The sequence below is a fragment of the Pan paniscus genome, chromosome 12 (genome assembly GCF_029289425.2).
Source record: "Pan paniscus chromosome 12, NHGRI_mPanPan1-v2.0_pri, whole genome shotgun sequence".
NCBI lineage: Eukaryota > Metazoa > Chordata > Mammalia > Primates > Hominidae > Pan > Pan paniscus.
In genome coordinates this window covers 93,915,309-93,935,739 of record NC_073261.2, presented here as the reverse complement: position 1 = coordinate 93,935,739, position 20,431 = coordinate 93,915,309, and the positions used below count along the sequence as shown (strand labels likewise).

Sequence of the window (20,431 nt, the reverse complement as noted above, 5' to 3'; positions counted from 1 at the left end):
GTAGAAATAGGTTCTCATTATGTTGCCCAGGCTAGTTTCAAAACTCCTGGCCTTAAGCAATCCTCTTGTCTCAGCCTCCTGAGTCACTGGGATTGCATACATAAGCCACTGTGCCCAACTTTTTTTTGTTAATATAACATCTCGTGCTTTATAAATTGACCTGCAAGTAGGCCGGGCGCGGTGGCTCACACCTGTAATCCCAGCACTTTGGGAGGCCGAGGCGGGTGGATCACGAGGTCAGGAGGTCGAGACCAGCCTGGCCAACATAGTGAAACCCCATCTCTACTAAAAATACAAAAATTAGCCGGGCCTGGTGGCACGTGCCTGTAGTCCCAGCTACTTGGGAGGCTGAGGCTGGAGAGTAACTTGTACCTGGGAGACAGAGGTTGCAGTGAGCCGAGACCATGCCATTGCACTGCAGCCTGGGTGACAGAGTGAGACTACATCTCAAAAAAAAAAAAATTGATCTCCAAGTAACATACTTTTTTTTTTTTTCTTTTTTCTTTTTTTGAGATGGAGTCTAGCTCTGTTGCCCAGGCTGGAGGACAGTGACACGATCTTGGCTCGCTGCAACCTCCACTTCCCAAGCTCAAGTGATTCTCCTGCCTCAGCGTCCTGAGTAGCTGGGTCTACAGGCGTGTCAGCACGCCTGGTTAATTTTTGTATTTTTAGTAGAGGCGGGGTTTCACCATGTTAACCAGGCAGGTCTGCAACTTCTGACCTCAAATGATCTGCCCACTTCGGCCTCCCAAATATCTGGGATTACAGGCATGAGCCACTGTGCCCGCTCATGAGTGATATACTTTCTGATTAATATTCATTAATTATGAAATTTGAAATCGTTCGATTTCATTTTATTTTGATTTTTTTTTTAGTTGTAAATTATATTCAAGGTTTTTTTTGAACCTAAAGTTTTTTTTAAAGTTTCTGGGATTATCTTTTGTGTTTATATGAAGAAATAATGCTTTAATCATATATTTATTTATTTATTTATTTCTAGATTTTGCTGGGGGCAGTGGCTTACGCCTATAATCCCAGCGCTTTGGGAGGCTGAGGCGGGCGGATCACGAGGTCAGGAGTTCGAGACCAGCCTGGCCAACATGGTGAAACTCCGTCTTTACTAAAAATACAAAAATTAGCCAGGCGTGGTGGTGGGCCCCTGTAATCCCAGCTACTCGGGAGGCTGAGGCAGGAGAATTGGTTGAACCCGGGAGGTGAAGGTTGCAGTGAGCCGAGATCATGCCATTGCACTCCAGCCTGAGTGACAGAGCGAGACTCCAACTTAAAAAAAAATAAAATTATTATTATTTCTAGATTTTAACAATTGGAATTATCAGTTATATTTGTGCTTGCAAATTTGTGGGATCTCTTTTTCCCCTTCTCTTCCTTATTGAACTTTAACATGCTAGACTGTCTTCATTATTCATGTATGGAGAAGAAGATTCTCATTTTGTGGTTTTGGTTGTTCTTAATACCTTCATAATAATTTAATTTTTAAAACATAAACATATCTTGTATTACTTGTATTCTTTTATAATTTTATCTAAATTGCTATTGAGTATTTTTAGGTTCACAGAAAATTGAGCAGATAGTACAGAGTTCCCATATATGCAGTTCCTACTCACAGTTTACTTATTATTCATATTTTGCATTAGTGTAGTACATATAATTGATGAACTAATAGTGGTATGTTATTTTTAACTAAATTTATAGTTGAAATTCGAGTTCGCTCTTTATGTTCTACAGTTGTGTGGGTTTTGACAAATGCGCAATTTTATGTATTCCACCATGACAGGATCACACAGAAGAGTTTACTGCCCTAAGAAATTCTATTAATCCTGCATCCCTTCCTAATCCCCAGACCTCTGGTAACCACTGTTCTTTGTACTGTCTCCATAGTTGTGCCTTTTTCAGAATGTCATATAGTTGTAATCATAAGATCTAGCCTTTTAGATTGGCTTCTTTCATTTAATAATATACATTTAAGTTTCGTCCACGTGTTTTCATGGCTTGGTGGCTGCTTCATTTTTATCGCTGAAAAATATTCCATTGTATGAATATGTAAGTGTTTATTCATTCACCTTTTGAAGAACATCTTGATTGCTTCCTTTTTTTGGCATTTATGAATAGATCTGCTATAAACATTCACACACAGATTTTTATTCCCAGTTTTGTTTCACTGATCTATTTGTTTATTCTTTCGTGAGTACCACATTGTCTTAATTGTCGCAGCATTATAGTCAGGTGGTCAAGTCATATAGTGTCAGTCCTCTGACTTTGTTCTTCAGTGTTGTGCTGGCTATTCTACATATTTTGCCTTTCCGTAGAAACTTAATCATTTGATTGATAGCCACAAAATAACTTGCTGGGGTTTTGGTTGGAACAATGTGTCCTCTGTTCTGTTTCTCTTTGTATGTTACATGAAGAGGGTTGAGAACGGTGAAATACTATGTGCACTACTTTGCTAAATGAGTTTATAAAGCAGTGCAAATGGTAATCTTTGGGTACCTGGCTATATTTTTATCAGTATAAATTCTGATTTTTCAAATATTTCGATGTAGACAGGGAAATCATTCAAAACTCCTGTGGATTCCATTCCAGCAGATGTAGCTAAAATGGGGGGGCAGGAGAAAACTGTGGAATAGGGAAGGTTTTTTCTAAGGCTTCATTATTGTGCCAGTCTCAAGTTGAAAAGAGGCTACATGATTGTACATTCAAGTCTTATATTTTCATATATTTGAAAAATAAAACAACATTTATAAAATATATGCAATGTTTATTGGGTGCTTTTCCTCGTATTAGTGTTTTAAAGCAATTGAAGAAAATAAATATTTCAGTATAAAAAGGAGCAAATGTATATGAATAGGTACTTAAGAGAAAAAAATTTTAGTGACAGCTTTAATGGTTGATAATTCGGTACCCTTCAGTTCACCCATTTAAAGTATACAATTCATTGATTTTTATTATATTCACAAATGTGTACAACTGTTACCAAAGTGAATTTGATAATTTTTTTTTATCACCTCATAAAGAACCCTGTACCCTTGGCCAGGCACAGTTGCTCATGCCTGTAATCCCAGCACTTTGGGAGGCCCAGGTGGGCGGATCACCTGAGGTCAGGAGTTCGAGACCAGCCTGGCCAACATGGTGAACCTTGTCTCTACTAAAAATAAAAAAATGAGCCGAGTGTGGTGGTGGGCGCCTGTAATCCCAGCTACTTGGGAGGCTAAGACAGGAGAATCGCTTGAACCTGGGAGGCGGAGGTTGCAGTGAGCTGAGACTGTGCCATTGCACTCCAGCCTGGGCAACAAGAATGGAACTCTGTCTCAAAAAACAAAAAACAAACAAAAAAACCCTGTACCCTTTAGTTATCATCTTCCATCCCCTCATCTTCTCTAGCACTAAGCGGCTGATAATCTACTTTCTATCCTTGTATAGAGTTGCCTTTTCTGAATATTTTATGTAAATTGGATCATATAATATGTGGTCTTTTTAAATTGGCTTTTTCCATGCAGCAAAATGTTTTCAGGGTTTATTGATGTTGAATGTATCAGTAGTTGATAACTTCTTCGGGCTGAACAACATTCCATTTTATGGCTGTGTACTACATTTTGCTTATCCATCAGTTGGTGTCTATTTGTTTTTGCATTTTGGCAGTTGCAAAAATGTTGCAGTGAGCAACAAATAGATACAAATATCTATTGGTGTTTCTGCTTTGAATTCCTTTGGTAATATACCTAGGATGGAATTGTTGAGTTACATGGATTACCTGACTTAAAATTACAATAATCTTACTGGGTGTGAGATGGTATCTCATTGTGGTTTTAATTTGCATTTCTTTGATGACTAATTATGTTAAGCATATTTTCATGTGTTCATTGACTATTCACCTATCCTTTCCAGAGAAATATCTTTTCAAATTCTCTGCCCCATGAGTGGGGGCTGGCTAGAAGAGGGGATTGAATGTCAACTTCTTAGCCATGTGTACCTTCTAACTTAGCAGCAGGAGGTTGCTGTGGTAGGATGGGAAATGCTGACATCCTGCCCCTCACCCCGCTAGGAAGGCAGGCTTTCAGCTCTGTACTAAGGCATAGCTTTCCAACTTGGACCTCTGGGAGAGGGAGGCCTGTGTTCTTGGCTGTAGCCAGCTGGAGTGGTTTTTCTTTCTCATTGAGCTGAGGGTGGGGAAGAAAGGAGCAGCATCTTGATTCACATACCACAGACTCTTGCTTTTCTTACTGAGTTTTAGTACATTTTCTTGAATAAATGTTTCTTCATTTGCTGCATACTCTTAGGACCACTTCCAGAGATTTTAGATAGTTGTGTTCTTTTAAAGAGTATGTACCAGTTTCACTGGGGATCTGATCTGCAGGGATCTTCCCTCTCATGCTAGCAAGAAAAATTGAGTTCTCATAAACCAAGTAAAATATTCAAGCTTTCCTACTAATTAAATGTTTTAGAACCTTACAGTGGAATATTTTGTATCCATCAAGTTCTTGAAAGTAGAAACCATCTATCTTGATATTGGGTAGAAAGAGGAAGTTAGACACTATGGAGTATCTAGTTTTTATAAAATTCAACACATACCTAAATATACAATATCATGTACTTCTCCCCTATAAGACATATTTTATTAATTAAATTACATCAGGTTTTTCTTAAGTATTCTGTTCTCCACATTTTAAAATTCAAAAGCTTTAAGGTGGTATCTAATAAATAGCTGTTTTCCTGCCTCTGTCCTACCAATAACAGCTCATTAGGGATAAACTATAGTTATCCCTATAGTACTAATCTAACTAATAGTACTAATAGTTACAGATAGTACTAACCGGTGCTACTAGTTTCTTATATTTCTTTATAGGAAATCTATATATAACAAGTAAATATAAATACATATTAGTTCATTGTCACACTGCTATAAAGAACTGCCTGAGACTGGGTGAATTATAAAGGAAAGAGGTTTAATTGACTTATAGTTCTGCAGGGCTGGGGAGGCCTCAGGAGACTTACAATCATGGCAGAAGGCGAAGCAAACATGTCCTTCTTCACATGGCAGCAGCAAGGAAAAGTGCAGAGCAAAGCAGTGAGAGCCCCTTATAAAACCATCATATCTCGTGAGAACTCACTATTATGAGGACAGCATGGAGGTAACCACCCCCATGATTCAGTTACCTCCCACCGGGTTCCTCCCATGACACATAGGGGTTATGAGAACTACAATGCATGATGAGTTTTGGGTGGAGACACAGCCAAACCATATCACATAGTCTCCCTCTTTTTATGTTTTTGTTTTTTGTGTTTTGTTTTATGTTTACCCAAATAATCATTTATTTTTTATTAACATTTATGGGTTATGTTTACCATATAACCCATTTTTATACCTTACTGTCCTATCCCCACCCCAAAATGACATTATAGTACTTGTGAATTTGCTCCAGTACAGCATAAAGCATATTCTAATTTTTTATGGCTACATAATGGGCATTTAGTAATTAAAACAGTTGCATATTAATAAACATAAATAGGTTCTTTTTTGAGATAAGGTCTCACTCTGTGTCCCAGGCTAGAGTGCAGTGGCATAATCATGACTAACTGCAGCTTCCCATGCCTGGCTAATTTTTTAAATTTTATACAGACAGGATCTTGCCCAGGCTTGGAGTACAGTGGTGTGATTATGGCTCACTGCAGCCTCGACCTCCTGGACTCACGTGATCCTGCCACTTCAGCCTCATGAGTAGCTGAGACTACTGGCGGGCACTACCACACCTGGCTAATTTTTAAAATTTTGTGTAGAGATTGGGTCTTTCTGTATTGCCTAGGCTGGTCTTGAGCTTCTGGGCTCTAGAGATGCTTCTGCCCCAGCCTTCCAAATCCTGGGATTATAGGCATGAGCCACTGCATCCAGCTCACATATTTTTTTAATTGACATTTTTATTCTGTTGTATATGTCCATTGTAAATATGATACACCTGTTTATTGAGACTATCATCTCTGTCCTGCAGCATAGATATTTTCATCATAAGTTTTTTTGTGTATTTTTGTTGTATTTCCTATTGTGCAGTTTCTCTATTTTGCAGTTGATTGTTATATAAAATTAACAGTATTCATTTATGTGAATTTTGCATCCACATACTTTAGTATTCTAATAGTATTTCTGTGGATTTACCGTATTTTCCAAATAGAGAATCAGTTTTCTGAGAATAAAGACATTATTCTTTTCCCACTTCTTTTTTTGTTTGTTTTGAGACAGAGTCTCTGTTACCCAGGCTAGAGTACAGTGGCATGATCTTGGCTCACTGCAACCTCTGCCTCCAGGGTTCAAGCGATTCACCTGCCTCAGCCTCCCGATTAGCTGGGATTACAGGCGCACACCACCACACCTGGCTGTTTTTGTATTTTTAGTAGAGACGGGGTTTTGCCATGTTGGCTAGGCTGGTCTTGAACTCCTGACCTCAGGTGATCCACCTGCCTCGGCCTCCCACACTGCTGGGATTACAGGCGTGAGCCACCGCACCTGGCCTACCCACTTCTTATGCTTTTTTAAAAAAATGTTTTTCTTTTGGGGAATCCCCATATCCACATACCTTTCCTGGCTTGTATTTATAAAAGAGAATGTCAGGAATTTGTCTCTTGAAGATGATACTTTCCAAAAGAATTTTTTGTTGTGATGAAAACACTCTGTATCTATGCCATTCATTAAGGACTTGTGTGGCTATGGGACACTTGAAATGTGGTTAGTGCAACTGAAGAACTGAATTCTTAGTTTTCTTACATTTTAGTTAAAATTTAGATAGCGTGTGGCCAGTAGCTGCCATACTGGACAGTTCAGGAAGTATCATGGGATAATGGGGAAAGCACTAAAGCTAAATGTACCAGGTTTTCACTGGTCTTCTTACTTCCTATTTAGCTGCTTGTGCAACTTAGTAAATATTAGTTTCTCATACACACAGTAGGGATGATAATACCTAATCCACATAATAGTACACACAGAGAAACATCATCATATAGAAAATGGATTAGATGGATGTATACCAAAATGATGTACCAGGTAAAAGAGTGGGGAAGGAGGCCGGGTGTGGTGGCTCACGCCTGTAATCCCAACACTTTGGGAGGCTGAGGTGGGTGGATCACGAGGTCAGGAAATCGAGACCATCCTGGCTAACACAGTGAAAACCCTTCTCTACTAAAAATAAAAATAATAATTAAAAATTAGCCAGGCATGGTGGCGGGCACCTGTACTCCCAGCTACTTGGGAGGCTGAGGCAGGAGAATGGCATGAACCTGGGAGGTGGAGCTTGCAGTGAGTCAAGATCGTGCCACTGCACTCCAGACTGGGCAACAGAGCGAGACTCCGTCTCAAAAAACAAACAAACAAACAAGAGTGGAGAAGGAGAGAAATGGTCAAAAGAAACTATAGCCTTAAAAGGAAAGTTTTATCTTTTTTTTTTTTTCAGGATAATCTATTTGAAATATTAATCACTGTAATCGTAACATGTTAGGAGGCCAAGGCAGGTAGATTGCCTGAGCTTAGGAGTTCGAGACCATCCTGGGCAACATGGTGAAACCCCAACTCTACGAAAAAATAGAAAAAATTAACTGGACATGGTGGCATGTGCCTGTAATCCCAGCTGCTCTGGAATGTGAGGCAGGAGGATCCTTGAGCCCAGGAGGCCGAGGCTACAAAGTGCAATGGTTACACCATTGCACTCCAGCCTGGGCAACAGAGTGAGACCTTGGCACAAAAAAAAAAAAAAAAGGAAAAGAATATAAATATTAATGTAAAGTTATTTTTTAGAAGTTCACCTTTTTTGGCTGGGCGCAGTGGCTCATGCCTGTAATTTCAGCACTTTGAGAGTTCGAGGCGGGCAGTCACTTGAGATCTGTAGTTCGAGACCAGCCAAGCCAACATGGTGAAACACCATCTTGACCAAAAATACAAAAATTAGTCCGGCATGGTGGCATGCACCTGTAATCCCAGCCACTTGGGAGGCTGAAGCAGGAGAATTGCTTGAACCCTGGAGACAGAGGTTGCAGTGAGCTGAGATTATGTCATAGCACTCCAGTCTGAGCAACAGGAGCGAAACTCAGTCTCAAAAAAAAAAAAAAAAAAAAAGCACACATTTCTTGCACATAGTGTGAAGTCTGGGGTTTTAGTGTACCCATCACTGGAAGAGTAAACATGGTACCCAGTAGATATTTTTCAAACCCCACTTTTTGGAGGAGTCTCCCATGTCTCTATTTTTTTTTTTTTTTTTTTTTTTTTTGAGATGGAGTCTCCCTCCGTTGCTCAGGCTGGAGTGCAAGTGCAGTGGTGTGATCTGGGCTCACTGCAACCTCTGCCTCCCAGGTTCAAGTGATTCTTGTGTCTCAGCCTCCTGAGTAGCTGAGTTTACAGACACCCACAACGAGGCCCAGGTAATTTTTGTATTTTAGTAGAGATGGGGTTTCGCCGTGTTGACCAGACTGGCCTTGAACTTCTGGCCCCTAGTGATCTCCCCACCTCAGCCTCCCAAAGTGCCGAGATTATAGGCGTGAGCCACCGCACTTGGCCTGTAGTTATTCTTATAGAGACCTTTTACTTCCTTGGTTAAATATATTCCTAGGTATTTTGTTTTAGATTTTATTATTTTATCTTATTTTTAATTTTATTTGACAGGGTCTTGCTCCGTCGCCCAGGCTAGAGTACAGTAGTGCTATCAGAGCTCACTGTAGCCTCGACCTGGTAGGCTCAAGTGATTCTCCTGCCTCAGCTTCCCAAGTAGCTGGGACTACAGGAATGAACCACCACACCTGACTAATTTCCTTTTTGGTTTTTGTAGAGATAAGGTCTTACTGTGTTGTTCAGGCTGGTCTTAAGACCTTGGACCCGAGCAGTCTTCCAGCCTGGACCTCCCAAAGTGCTGTGATTTCAGGCGTGAGCCACCACACTTGTTCATTTTTTTTTTTTTCTGTAGCTATTGTAAATGAGATTGCTTTCTTGCTTTAATCCTTGGCTAGATGATTATTGGTGTATAGAAACATTACTCGTTTTCATATATTAATCTTATATCCTGAATCTTTATTGAATTCATGTATCAAATCCAAGAGTTTCTCATGGAGTCTTTAGGGTTTTCTAGATCATATCCTCAGCAAACAGGGAAAATGTTGACTTCCTGCTTTTTGAGTTTGAATGCCTTTTTTTTTCCCTTGCCTGATTACTCTGGCAAGATGTCCAGTACGATGTTGAATAAGAGTGGTGAAAATGAGAACTCTTGACTTGTTCCAGTTCTTAGAGGGAATGCTTTCAGCTTTTTCCCATTAAGTATAGTGTTAGCTGTGGGTTTTTCATATATGGCCTTTATTATGTTGTGTGTTCCTTCTATGCCCAGTTTATTGGGGATTTATATCAATTTTATCACATGCTTTTCTACATTTATTGAAATGACTATAGAGTTTTTGTCCTTTATTATGTTATTATGATGTGTCACATTTATGGATTTGTGTATATTGAACCATCCTTGTATCCCTGGGATAAATCATACTTGATCATGATGTATTATCTTTTTTTTGTTGTTTATTTTTTAAAAGTTATTTATTTATTTATTTTGAGATCAGCTTGTGAGACTGGCTAATTTTTTTATTTTGGGTAGACACAGGGTTTCACCATGTTGGTCAGGCTGGTCTCGAACTCCTTGCCTCAAGCAATTCACTCACCTTGGCCTCCCAAAGTGCTGGGATTACAGGTGTGAGCTACAGTGCGTGGCCATTTATTTGTTTGTTTGTTTGTTTGTTTGTTTGTTTTGAGATGGAGTCTCGCTCTGTCACCCAGGCTGGAGTGCAATGGTATGATCCTGGTTCACTGCAACCTCCACTTTCTGGGTTCAAGTGATTCTCCTGCCTCAGCACCCCCAAGTAGGTGGGACCACAGACTTGCACCACAACACCCGGCTAATTTTTGTATTTTTAGTAGAGATGGGTTTCAACATGTTGGCCAGGCTGGTCTCGAACTCCTGACCTCAGGTTTTCCACCCACCTCGGCCTCCCAAAGTGCTGGAGTTACAGGTGTGAGCCATCACGCTCGGCCTATTTGTTTATTTTTAAGGGATGGGGTCTTGCTCTGTTGCCCAGGCTAGAGTGCAGTGGTGTCATCGTAGCCCACTTTTGCCTCAAACTCCTGGTCTCAAGCAGTCCTCCCACCTTAGCCTCCCAAGTAGCTGGGAATACAGGTTTTTGCCATCACATCTGGCTAATTTTAATTTTGTGTGTGTGTGTGTGTGGAGACAGGTTTTCTTCCTCTGTTGACCTTGCTTGTCTCGATCTCTTGGTCTCAAGTGATCCTCCTGCCTCAGCCTCCCAAAATGTTGGGATTACAGGTGTGAACCACCATGCCATTACTGTATTATCTTTTTGATGTGCTGTTGGATTTGATTTACTTGTTTTTTGTTTTGGGTTTTTGTGTCTGACTTTATTAGGGATATTGGTCTTTAGTTTTCTGCTTTTATTATATCTTTGCCTGGTTTTGGTATCAGCATAATACCGGCCTCATAAAATGAGTTAGAGAGAAGAAACTCCTCCTTAATTTTTTTAGTTTTGGGAGGACTTGTATCAGTATGTTGTTTTTATATTTGGTAGAATTTGGCTGTGAATTCATGTGGTCCTGGGCTTTTTTTTTTTTTTTTTTTTTTGGTTGGGAGATGTTTTATTATGGTTGAATCTCACTGCTTGTTATTATTAGTTTGTTTAGAAATTCAGTTTGTTTCTTGTTCAATCTCAGGAGGTTGTATGTTTCCAGGAACTTACTTGTTTCCTCTAGGTTTTCTAGGTTGAGTGTATAGTTGATCATAATAGTCCCTGATCTTTTGTATTTCTGTAGTATCAGTTGTATTCCTTTTTCATTTCTGATTCTGTTTATTTGGATCTTCTCTCTTCTTGGTTAGTCTAGCTAATAGTTTATCAGTTTTGTTTATCTTTTCGAAAACCAACTTTTCAGTTTGCTGATGCTTTGTATATTTTTGTTGGGGGGGGCTGTATTTCATTTAGGTCTGTGTTATTTCTTGTAACTTTGGGTGTGGTTTGTTCTTACTTTTCTAGTTCCTTGAGGTGCATGTAAGGTTGTTGATTTGTTACCCACTCTCTGATGCAGGCTTTTAAGGCTATACACTTCTCTCTCTTTGCACTGCATTTGCTATATCCCACAGTTTTTCTGATGTTGCGTTTCATTTTCATTCATTTCAAAAAATTTTTAAATTTGCCTTAATTTCTTTTTTGACCCAGTGATCATTCAGGATCATGCTGTTTAATTTCCATGTATTTGTACTGCTTCCAATGTTCCTGTTGGTATTGTTTTCTAGCTTTATTCCACTGTGGTCTTGAGAAGATACTTCATATGATTTCGATTTTTAAAAATTCTGTTAAGACTCCTTTTATGGACTAACATGTGGTCTGTCTAGGAGAATGTTTCATGTGTTGGTGAAAGGAATGTATATACTGTCATTGTTGAGTAGACTGTCCTACGTCTGTTAAGTCCATTTAGTCCAAAGTCCAATTTAAGTCCAATGTTTTCTTTGTTAATTTTGTCTCAATTATCTTTCTAGTGCTGTGAGTTGGGTGTTGAAGTCTTCCACTATTATTGTATTACTGTGAATGTTATTGTTTGATTATGGTATTATTGGTAGATCATTTCGAGCTTTCACTGTTGAAAACAGTATTGTATTGAACATTTCTTTGTAGGGTAGACAGTAACAAGTGCTATTATTGAGTCATAGAATATAGGCATTTACAATTTTAATAGATAATGCCAGTTGGCTATACCTGTTTGCGCTTTTACCTATATGTGAGTCTAGCTTTTCCACATCCTCACAAGTACTGACATTGTGTTTTATGCCTATCAGTTAGTAACTTTTGGATATAATTTTGATTTTCCTGAATAACATAGTATCTTATAATACTATAAAATTATAGTAAGGATGTTGTGACATTGTTCATGGGTTGGAAAATGGGCTTTCATACTCAAGTATATGTGGAAACAAGGGGAAACAAGGAAAGAATGGTAGTCATACTACCCTGTCCTCTGCATCATCACTGGAAGGTGTAAAATGACCTTCTCTTCCATCACTTTGAACGTCACTCCAAATAGCCTCACTGTCATTAAGCTCTGATAGTCTCTGTTTTACATCAGTTGTAGAGATCTCTTTCACATCAGTTACCATACAAAGTACAGGATGCTAGGTGATGCCTCATCCTGTTACAACTTAATCCCCATATAGCTCTGTGGGCACTGAGGCAATTCCTACCTCTAGTTGGACTCCCACAATTCTCCTCCCCTGCTTTAGTTTTCTATATAGCATTTAGAATACTTACTAGCTTCTGAAAAGAATGTAACTCATGTCCTTCGCCTAGAATGTTAGATACTTGATGGTAGAGATTTTTGTTTTCTTTACTGCTTATTCCCAGCCTGTCCAGGAACAGGTTTTCAGTAAATGTTTTTTGTTTGTTTGTTTTTGAGACTGTCTTGCTCTGTCACCCAGGCCGGAGTGCAGTATGTGGTCTCAGCTCACTGCAGCCTCCACCTCTTGAGTTCAAGCGATTCTCCTGCCTCAGTCTCCTGAGTAGCTGGGATTACAGAGCTGCGCCGCCATGCCTAGCTAATTTTCATATTTAGTAGAGATGGGGTTTCACCATGTTGGCCAGGCTGGTCTCGAACTCCTGACCCCCGGTGATCCATCAGCCTCAGCCTCTCAAAGTGGTGAAATTACAGGTGTGAGTCACCGCGCCCTGCCGGTAAATGTTTACGGAATGGCTGTTCAGTAACTGTCATTGGAAGAGAGATGTTAGATCCTTATCTCACATTATTCACAAAAGTAAATTCCAGTTGGTATACAACACAAAACCCAACAAAACAACTTATAAAAGCCTTAGAAGCAACATGTGTTCCTCGAGTAAGGAATTCATTCTTAGATGCAAATGATTTTAATACAAAATTCATTTGATTTATAGCTAGTAATTGGAAGTTAACATAGGCAATATTTTCTTTTTTACTAAAAAGAAAGTTGATTTATTGAAATAGACTATGGATAAATTGCAATTCTGTCATTCATTTTTACAAAAGATAAAATAACTTCATCATTCAATTTAGTTCAAAAAAGTTTCCACTTCATACTGATAAATATGTTTCCAGCCATAATATATTATCTGGGGTATTTAATCATTTCTATATGTAATATAACTAGCTATTTAGTTACATTTCTTGTTCTCCCCTAAACTTGATACTTTACTTTTTTTTGTTTTCCAAAAGTGCCTATTATTATAGTTTGTATATTGGTGCTTCATAAATATCTGCTGCATTCTTCCATTTAGCAACTAACCTATTAAGTTGACCCTTGAATAATGCAGGTATTAAGGGTACCAACCCCCACATATTTGAGAATCCAAGTATAACTTTTTCTTTTTTTTTTTGAGGTGGGATTTTGCCCTATCACCCAGGCTGGAGTGCAGTGGCATGATCTTGTCCTCCCCAGTTGCAGGGACTACAGGTGTGCGCCACCATGCCCAGCTAATTTTTTGTTATCTTTTTGTAGAGACGGAAGTTTTACCATGTTGCCCAGGCCGGTCTCAAACTCCCAGGCTCAAGTGATCCTCCCACCTTGGCCTCCCAAAGGTCTGGGATTATGGGCGTGAATCACAGTGTCCGGCCCCAAGTATAACTCCTGACTCTTCCAGAACTTAGCTCCTAATAGCCTACTGTTGACTGGAAGCCTTACTGATTATTAACACATTTTGGATGTTGTATGTATTATATACTGTAAGCTAAGGAAAGGAAAATATTAAGAAAAAAATCATAGAAAATATATTTACTGTTCATTAAATGGAAGTGGATCATCATAAAAGTCTTCATACTCAGAGTCTTCATGTTGAGTAGCCTAATGAGGAAGAAGTGATGGGATTGGTCTTGCTGTCTCAGGCTGGCAGAAAATCTGTATATAAGTGGACTAGTGCAGTTCAAACCTGTGTTGTTCAAGGGTCAGCTGTAATTTTTTTGAGACGGAGTTTCACTCTTGTGGCCCAGGCTAGAGTGCAATGGCATGATCTTGGCTCACTGTAGTCTCCGCCTCCCGGGTTCAAACAATTCTCCTGCCTCAGCCTCCGAGTAGCTGAGATTACAGGCATGCGCCATCCCACCTGGCTAATTTTTGTATTTTTAGTAGAGGCAGGGTTTCTACATGTTGGTCAGGCTGGTCTCGAACTCCCGACCTCAGGTGATCTGCCTGCCTTGGCCTCACAAACTACTGAGATTACAGGCCTGAACGAGCGTGCCCAGCCGGGTCAGCTGTGGACCTTGGTAAGATCCAGGTAAAAGCTACATTCCTGTGGACCTACTTTTATATTGTACATTTTCTCATTTTGTGCTTTTTCTTCTTCTCCTTATAGTTCTGGACATGGCAAGACATGTGCCACTCTATCGGGCACTGCTGGAATTGCTTCGGGCCATTGCTTCTTGTACTGCCATGGTGCCCCTATTGTTGCCCCTTTCTACAGAGAACGGTGAAGAGGAAGAAGAACAGTCAGAATGTCAAACTTCTGTTGGTACATTGTTAGCCAAAATGAAGACCTGTGTTGATACCTATACCAACCGTTTAAGGTACTATACAATGTTCATTTCTCTTGAGTTTGCCTCTAACAATGTTTTTAAAATAACTCCATGGGTGTTTTTGTTTTTCAGTGATATGTGCTTTTTAAAAGCATATACACCCTCGGCTGGGTGCAGTGGCTCACACCTGTAATCCCAGCACTGTGGGAGGCCGAGGCGGGTGGATCACGAGGTCAGGAGATCAAGACCATCCTGGCTAACATGGTGAAACCCCGTCTCTACGAAAAATACCAAAAAATTAGCCGGGCATGGTGGCGGGCGCCTGTAGTCCCAGCTACTCGGGAGGCTGAGGCAGGAGAATGGCGTGAACCCGGGAGGCAGAGGTTGCAGTGAGCCGAGATCACGCCACTGCACTCCAGCCTGGGTGACAGAGCGAGACTCCGTCTCAAAAAAAAAGAAAAGAAACATACACACCCTCACACACAAGCAATAAATAAACATACAAAGAAAAAGTATCCACCCAAATTATACACTTAGAAACATTTATTCACAACTGCTTATTCAGTATCTCCCTGTGTGATCTCATAGCTATAGGTGTGAAGTTTTTCTTAAATGGTGTCCCATTGTACCTGTTAGACAAATAGATGCTAGTTTCTCACATAATGTTGATGTCAGAGACATCTTTCAGTGTCAATAAATATCACTGACATTGTTCTAAATACTTCGAATTCACCTTTGTATTTAGGTGCTATATTTTATTTAACTATTTATTAGTAGATTTTAGGTTATTTTCAGTTCATAATAACCTCATACATACATCTTTTGGTGCTTGCAGAAATCTCTGCAGATAGAATCTAAGAAGTATAATTGTTAGGTTTATGGATTACTTCTGTTTTATTTTAGAAGTCAAAGGATTCAGTATTTGATGGAATTAAAATAAGTCTTAATGCTTATCTTTAAGGAAAACCGAATTGTTATTTTTAGTTTGTTTACACCTTAGTAGATTCAGACGATGAGTTCTGTCAAAACTCTTTTTTAAATAACCTAGGAAACCTTTTCCTTTCCTTTGGCAGGATCTGTTCAGTGACCTTTTCCTTTCTCATGGCAGAATCTGTTCAGTGATTGTCAGTTTATTCCTCAAAGATGGCCTAATTCTGAATTTTGAAGCATTTATACTGTTAATGGAAGTTTACTCCTTTGTCAATTACCTTTTGAGTAAATTAATGTCGTTTACCGTATTTACTGTATTTACTTTGCTTTTTCTCACTTATTTTTTAAGAACCTATGACTTAAGAAATAGTGTAGATCAAAAGATCATAGAGAATTGGTCACTGGAAGAATAATTCTTGTTAGTCTTTGCCTATGAGGGAAAAATCACCTTGTGAAGGAGTTCTGACTTTGTTGGCTTAATGTGTTGTCATTATCACTTTATTCATTTATTTTAATAGCTTTTGGCATACAAGTGGTTTTTGATTACATGGGTGAATTATATGGTGGTGATGGCTCACTGCCAGGCAGTCAGAATCATAAATTATAGAAAAGATGAAATGAAGAGCCAGTTGGTAGAGATAAAAAGCTGTAGACTCATACAACTCTGTTACTAGTAATGGAAAATGTAAAGGTATATTTTCTTTGATAGTGTGATATTTTTTCTTTTGTAGAGAAGAGAATAGTGTTGTATTTGGTCCCCTCCTATCTTGTGGCCCTCCCGCCAGAATCTTTCTCACTGGTAACCAAGGAAGCTAGTGTAATAATATAACAATAGTGTGGTATCATAATTGAACTGAACATCTGATTGTCTCATTGAGCTAATGCCTCCTTGAGAAGTGTCTACTAAAACATCTTATTCCCTTCCCTGGCCATCTGTGTTGCTTATTCTTGTAGAATAAACATAGTTTTCAGTATATCAATATGTATAATATATACTGAGCTTTGAAACTGCCATCATGTCTTTTTAGGGGAATCTTGCCCTGTATTTCTGTACCTTACATTTCTGTGTTTTGAGATGACTCTGTTAGCTTATAACTAAAACTGAAAATTTATAAAACCTTGAGTGTTTTTTACCCAGGTATATTTTGTCTTTTAGATGAAAAATTGCATAGTGATTTGGAATGTTGTTTGATTAAAAACAGTATCACACATTTATAGTGTTACAAAGTGAAAATAAAACCAGTAAATAATAATATCCTTCTTTAAACTGTGTATTTCCTTATGCTATAATTTCTATTAGATCCTCCAAAAATGGAGTTACAGAGTATTGAATTCTAAGGTAATTATAGAATATTCTTATTGCAGGAAATTTGGACACCTATAGTGCCTCTTTGGTCTATTTGCTTTTCTTAGCTTAATCTATTTCCTGTTCACATAACACACTATAATTTTTTGAGAAAGGAATCTTCTGTATAAAAATACACCAGTTAATTCACCATGAAAATTTAATTTCAGATAGAGGATAACTGAGTTTCAATTAACTGGAGCTCTTTATTTTTCTATTTGATTAACCGGATGAAATTATTCCATTTAAATTCTTTTATTCTTACTTCAGCCAGAGAACATTCTTCAGACTTATAAATTATGTACCAACAAAATATGCATGTGAAGATATAATGACTGTTCGTAAAGCTCATTTCATTAGATTATTTTATCTTTACAGTGACCCTGTGCAGTACATATTTTTAGTAATTCTTTTTACTGATTATTATATTTTGTATTAAGACTTGAATATACTTTTTAGTTGAAACCCTCATGGTCTCTGCTAATCTGTGCAGCCTCTGTTATAAGACGACACTGGTAAAGACTAATAATGTTACTACATCTCTACTTTCCTTTCAAGGTTTACCATATAGAGAATTCATTTTCAGCTTCACAGAGAGAGTAAAATCTATTCTTTTCCAGTTGTCACAACTTAAGATGTATTTTTTTTCTAACAGAGTTCACAAAGTAATCCATTTTTCCCTTACAGTGTATACCCACAGAAAGTGGCCTTAGTTTAATTTTAACACTGACTCAAAGCTCCCCACCCCACCTGTCTGCCTCATTCCCAACTGTATTTCACAAAAATCTTTGAATACTCTGAGAAGAGAATGATTCAGGAAAATGTGTTTTGTTAATGTATCACTTTCAGGGTCTATTTTAGTGTTTTTTTGAGGGTTTGGAGCTGTAACTTTAAAAATGCTGTGTATCACGGCCGGGTGCAGTGGCTCACGGCTGTAATCCCAGCACTTTGATAGGCTGACGTGGGCTGATCACTTGAGGCCAGGAGTTCTAGACCAGCCTGTCCAACATGGCAAAACGCATCTCTACTAAAAATACAAAAATTTAGCTGGGTATGGTGGTGCATACCTGTAATCCCAGGAACTTGGGAGGCTGAGGCACGAGAATCACTTGAGCCTGGGAGGTGGGGGTTGCAGTGATCACACCATTACACTCCATTACACTCCAGTCTGGGCAACAGAGGGAAACTCTGTCTCAAAAAATAAATAAATACATACATACATACATACTATGTATCACACACTCAGAAACATTTTACAATATTTCTGCCTCTATTACTGTGAAATCCAAGGGTGAATAAAGTACATGTATTTGGTATGGTTCTTTTTTTAAGTAAGAGAAATCATAGTTTACTACTTATTTTTATACACCTAATATATTGCCTTGTTTTTTTTTTCTTATTTCTCTTTTGTCTTTGTTTTTTAACAAGCATACACAAGACATGCAAATTTCTTTTCTTCAAATAAAATTGTATTTAACTCTTTGATCATCTTAGATAAAGAAAATAGATTCATTGTGTATTCTGCAGATCTCTAGGTAGTGATTGTGGTTGCATATAATGATTTTCATTGAAATGATGTGTATGTTGTATTTGTAATAGAATTTTTACCTTCCTTTTGGGGATGAGAGAAATTAAAGAAAAAGGTCAAGTGTAAAGAGGATGTTAACTATGACTGCTGAGAATATCCTGTCTATCTTGAAATCTATCCTGAGGCCACTGCCTAAACCCAATTAATTTTGATCTGATAATTCAAAGAATGGAGGAGATTCCATAGGTTTGTGCGCCCCCAAGCCCAAAACCCTTACAAGAGGAGATAAAAAGACATCATTAAGAATCTGGATCCCAGTGCCAGCACTTTGGGAGGCTTAGGTGGGACAATCACTTGAAGCCAGGAGTTCAAGACCAGCCTTGGCAACATAGGGAGACCCTGTCTCTACAAAACATAAAAATAAATTAGTCAGTATCGTGGGCTGCACCTGTAGTCCTAGCTGCTCAGGAGGTTGAGGTGGGAGGATCGCTTGAGACTAGGATTTTGAGGTTACAGTGAGCTATGATTATACCACTGCATTCTATCCTGAGCGACAGAGTGAGACCCACTCTGCATGTGTAAAAACAAAAATAAAGAAAAGAAAAAAGATAGAAAGCTGGAAAGGCTTATCATTTACCTTACCTTTATCTAATTTGTAACATATTCATGATTATAAGAAATTCATGATTAACACTGATAGGTGAGATCTGGCCTGGTCACAAAATCATTACTGATGCATTCACTTAACAGATTTTTTTTTTTAATGTCTATGGGCACATAACTAGAAAATTGGTCTTCTTTCTAAGGGGCTGACATATAAATGGGGGAAATAATAACCAGGCAGGTTTTTTTTTTTTTTTTTTTTTTTTTTTGGACAGAGTCTTGCTCTCTCGGCCAGGCTGGAGTGCAGTGGCTTGATCTCGGCTCACTGCAACCTCCGTCTCCTGGGTTCAAGCAATTCTCTTGCCTCAGCCTCCCGAGTAGGATTACAGGCGTGTGTCACCACGCCCAGCTAATTTTTGTATTTTTAGTAGAGACGGGGTTTCACCATGTTGGCCAGGCTGGTCACGAACTCCTGACCTCAGGTAATCCGCCCGCCTCAGCCTCCCAAAGTGCTGGGAGTACATACAGGTGTGAGCCACTGTGCTGGGCCAACCTGGCAGTTGTAACAACATAGTATCTGACATATTAGTAGAATTCAAGACACTACAGGAAAATCAATCCAGGTTTGGAGGCCTAAAGGATACATAGGTATTAACAAAGAATAGAGTACAAATGAAGAGGGGCAAGGGATTGGTGTCCCAAGGGTATGAAAACAATGTCAGCAGTGAAGGAAAGCATCGCATATTCAGGGGACCTTGAAAAGTTTGGTGTGCCTGAGTATAGTGTAGCTGGAAGGTAGTGGTGGGAGATGAGCCTGGAGAGGAAATCAGGGGCTAGAAGAAAAACAGGAATATATCACAGAGTTACTTACCTTAAAAGTAATGTTGAGCCACTGAAAGGTTTTCAGCAGCTGTCATCAGGTTTGCATTATAGAAAGATGGTCTTCAGGTGTAGTTGAATGGTTGGAGGGGAAGTTGGAACAAGACCAAACTACCATGGAAGAGACTTTCATCTGTTTCGTCTCAGCAGATAGAGCTGTATATGTCTTCTCCCTGTCCTACTGTTTTGGGGGACTGAGATTTTGGTACTCATCAGCACTCTTGCTCTCATATTATGGACTTAATAGATAGTTAGTTTTTAGGTAGAAATATATTCTATGCTCCAGATATTTGTCTTAAAAAGCAATCTGTGTTCATATTGGCTACTGCAGATTTATCTCTAGGGATCTCCTTCAATAGAGTACAAGTGCCATAGCCTAAATGGATCTGGGAACATGGCTTCCTTTGTTCTCATATACGAATCTGACGTCTACAATGTTAGGCAGAAATTTTCCAACACTAATCCTACTACTTGGTTATTTGACGGACTCAGGCAGAAAGCTATGATCCGTCGATTGATAGAAGCTAAGTCGTTAAGTCAAAAAGCATCTTAAATGTTTTGTATTAAGGTCCTGGAATGA

At 38.9% G+C, this 20,431-nt stretch overlaps 1 protein-coding gene across 29 annotated transcripts in view; it reads left to right on the top strand.

The window, feature by feature from the left end:
• Positions 1-20,431, top strand: part of BIRC6 (baculoviral IAP repeat containing 6) — a 263,300-nt gene that overhangs the window by 205,193 nt on the left and 37,676 nt on the right. For all 29 annotated transcript variants that reach the window (XR_004669772.3, XM_034952910.4, XM_055108071.2 and 26 more), the window contains one exon: positions 14,407-14,617. Coding sequence is in view for 28 of the 29 variants with exons in the window: in XM_034952910.4 (XP_034808801.1) it covers positions 14,407-14,617 (211 nt within the window). In the remaining variant the exon portion in view is untranslated. The remainder of the gene's footprint in view (positions 1-14,406; positions 14,618-20,431) is intronic.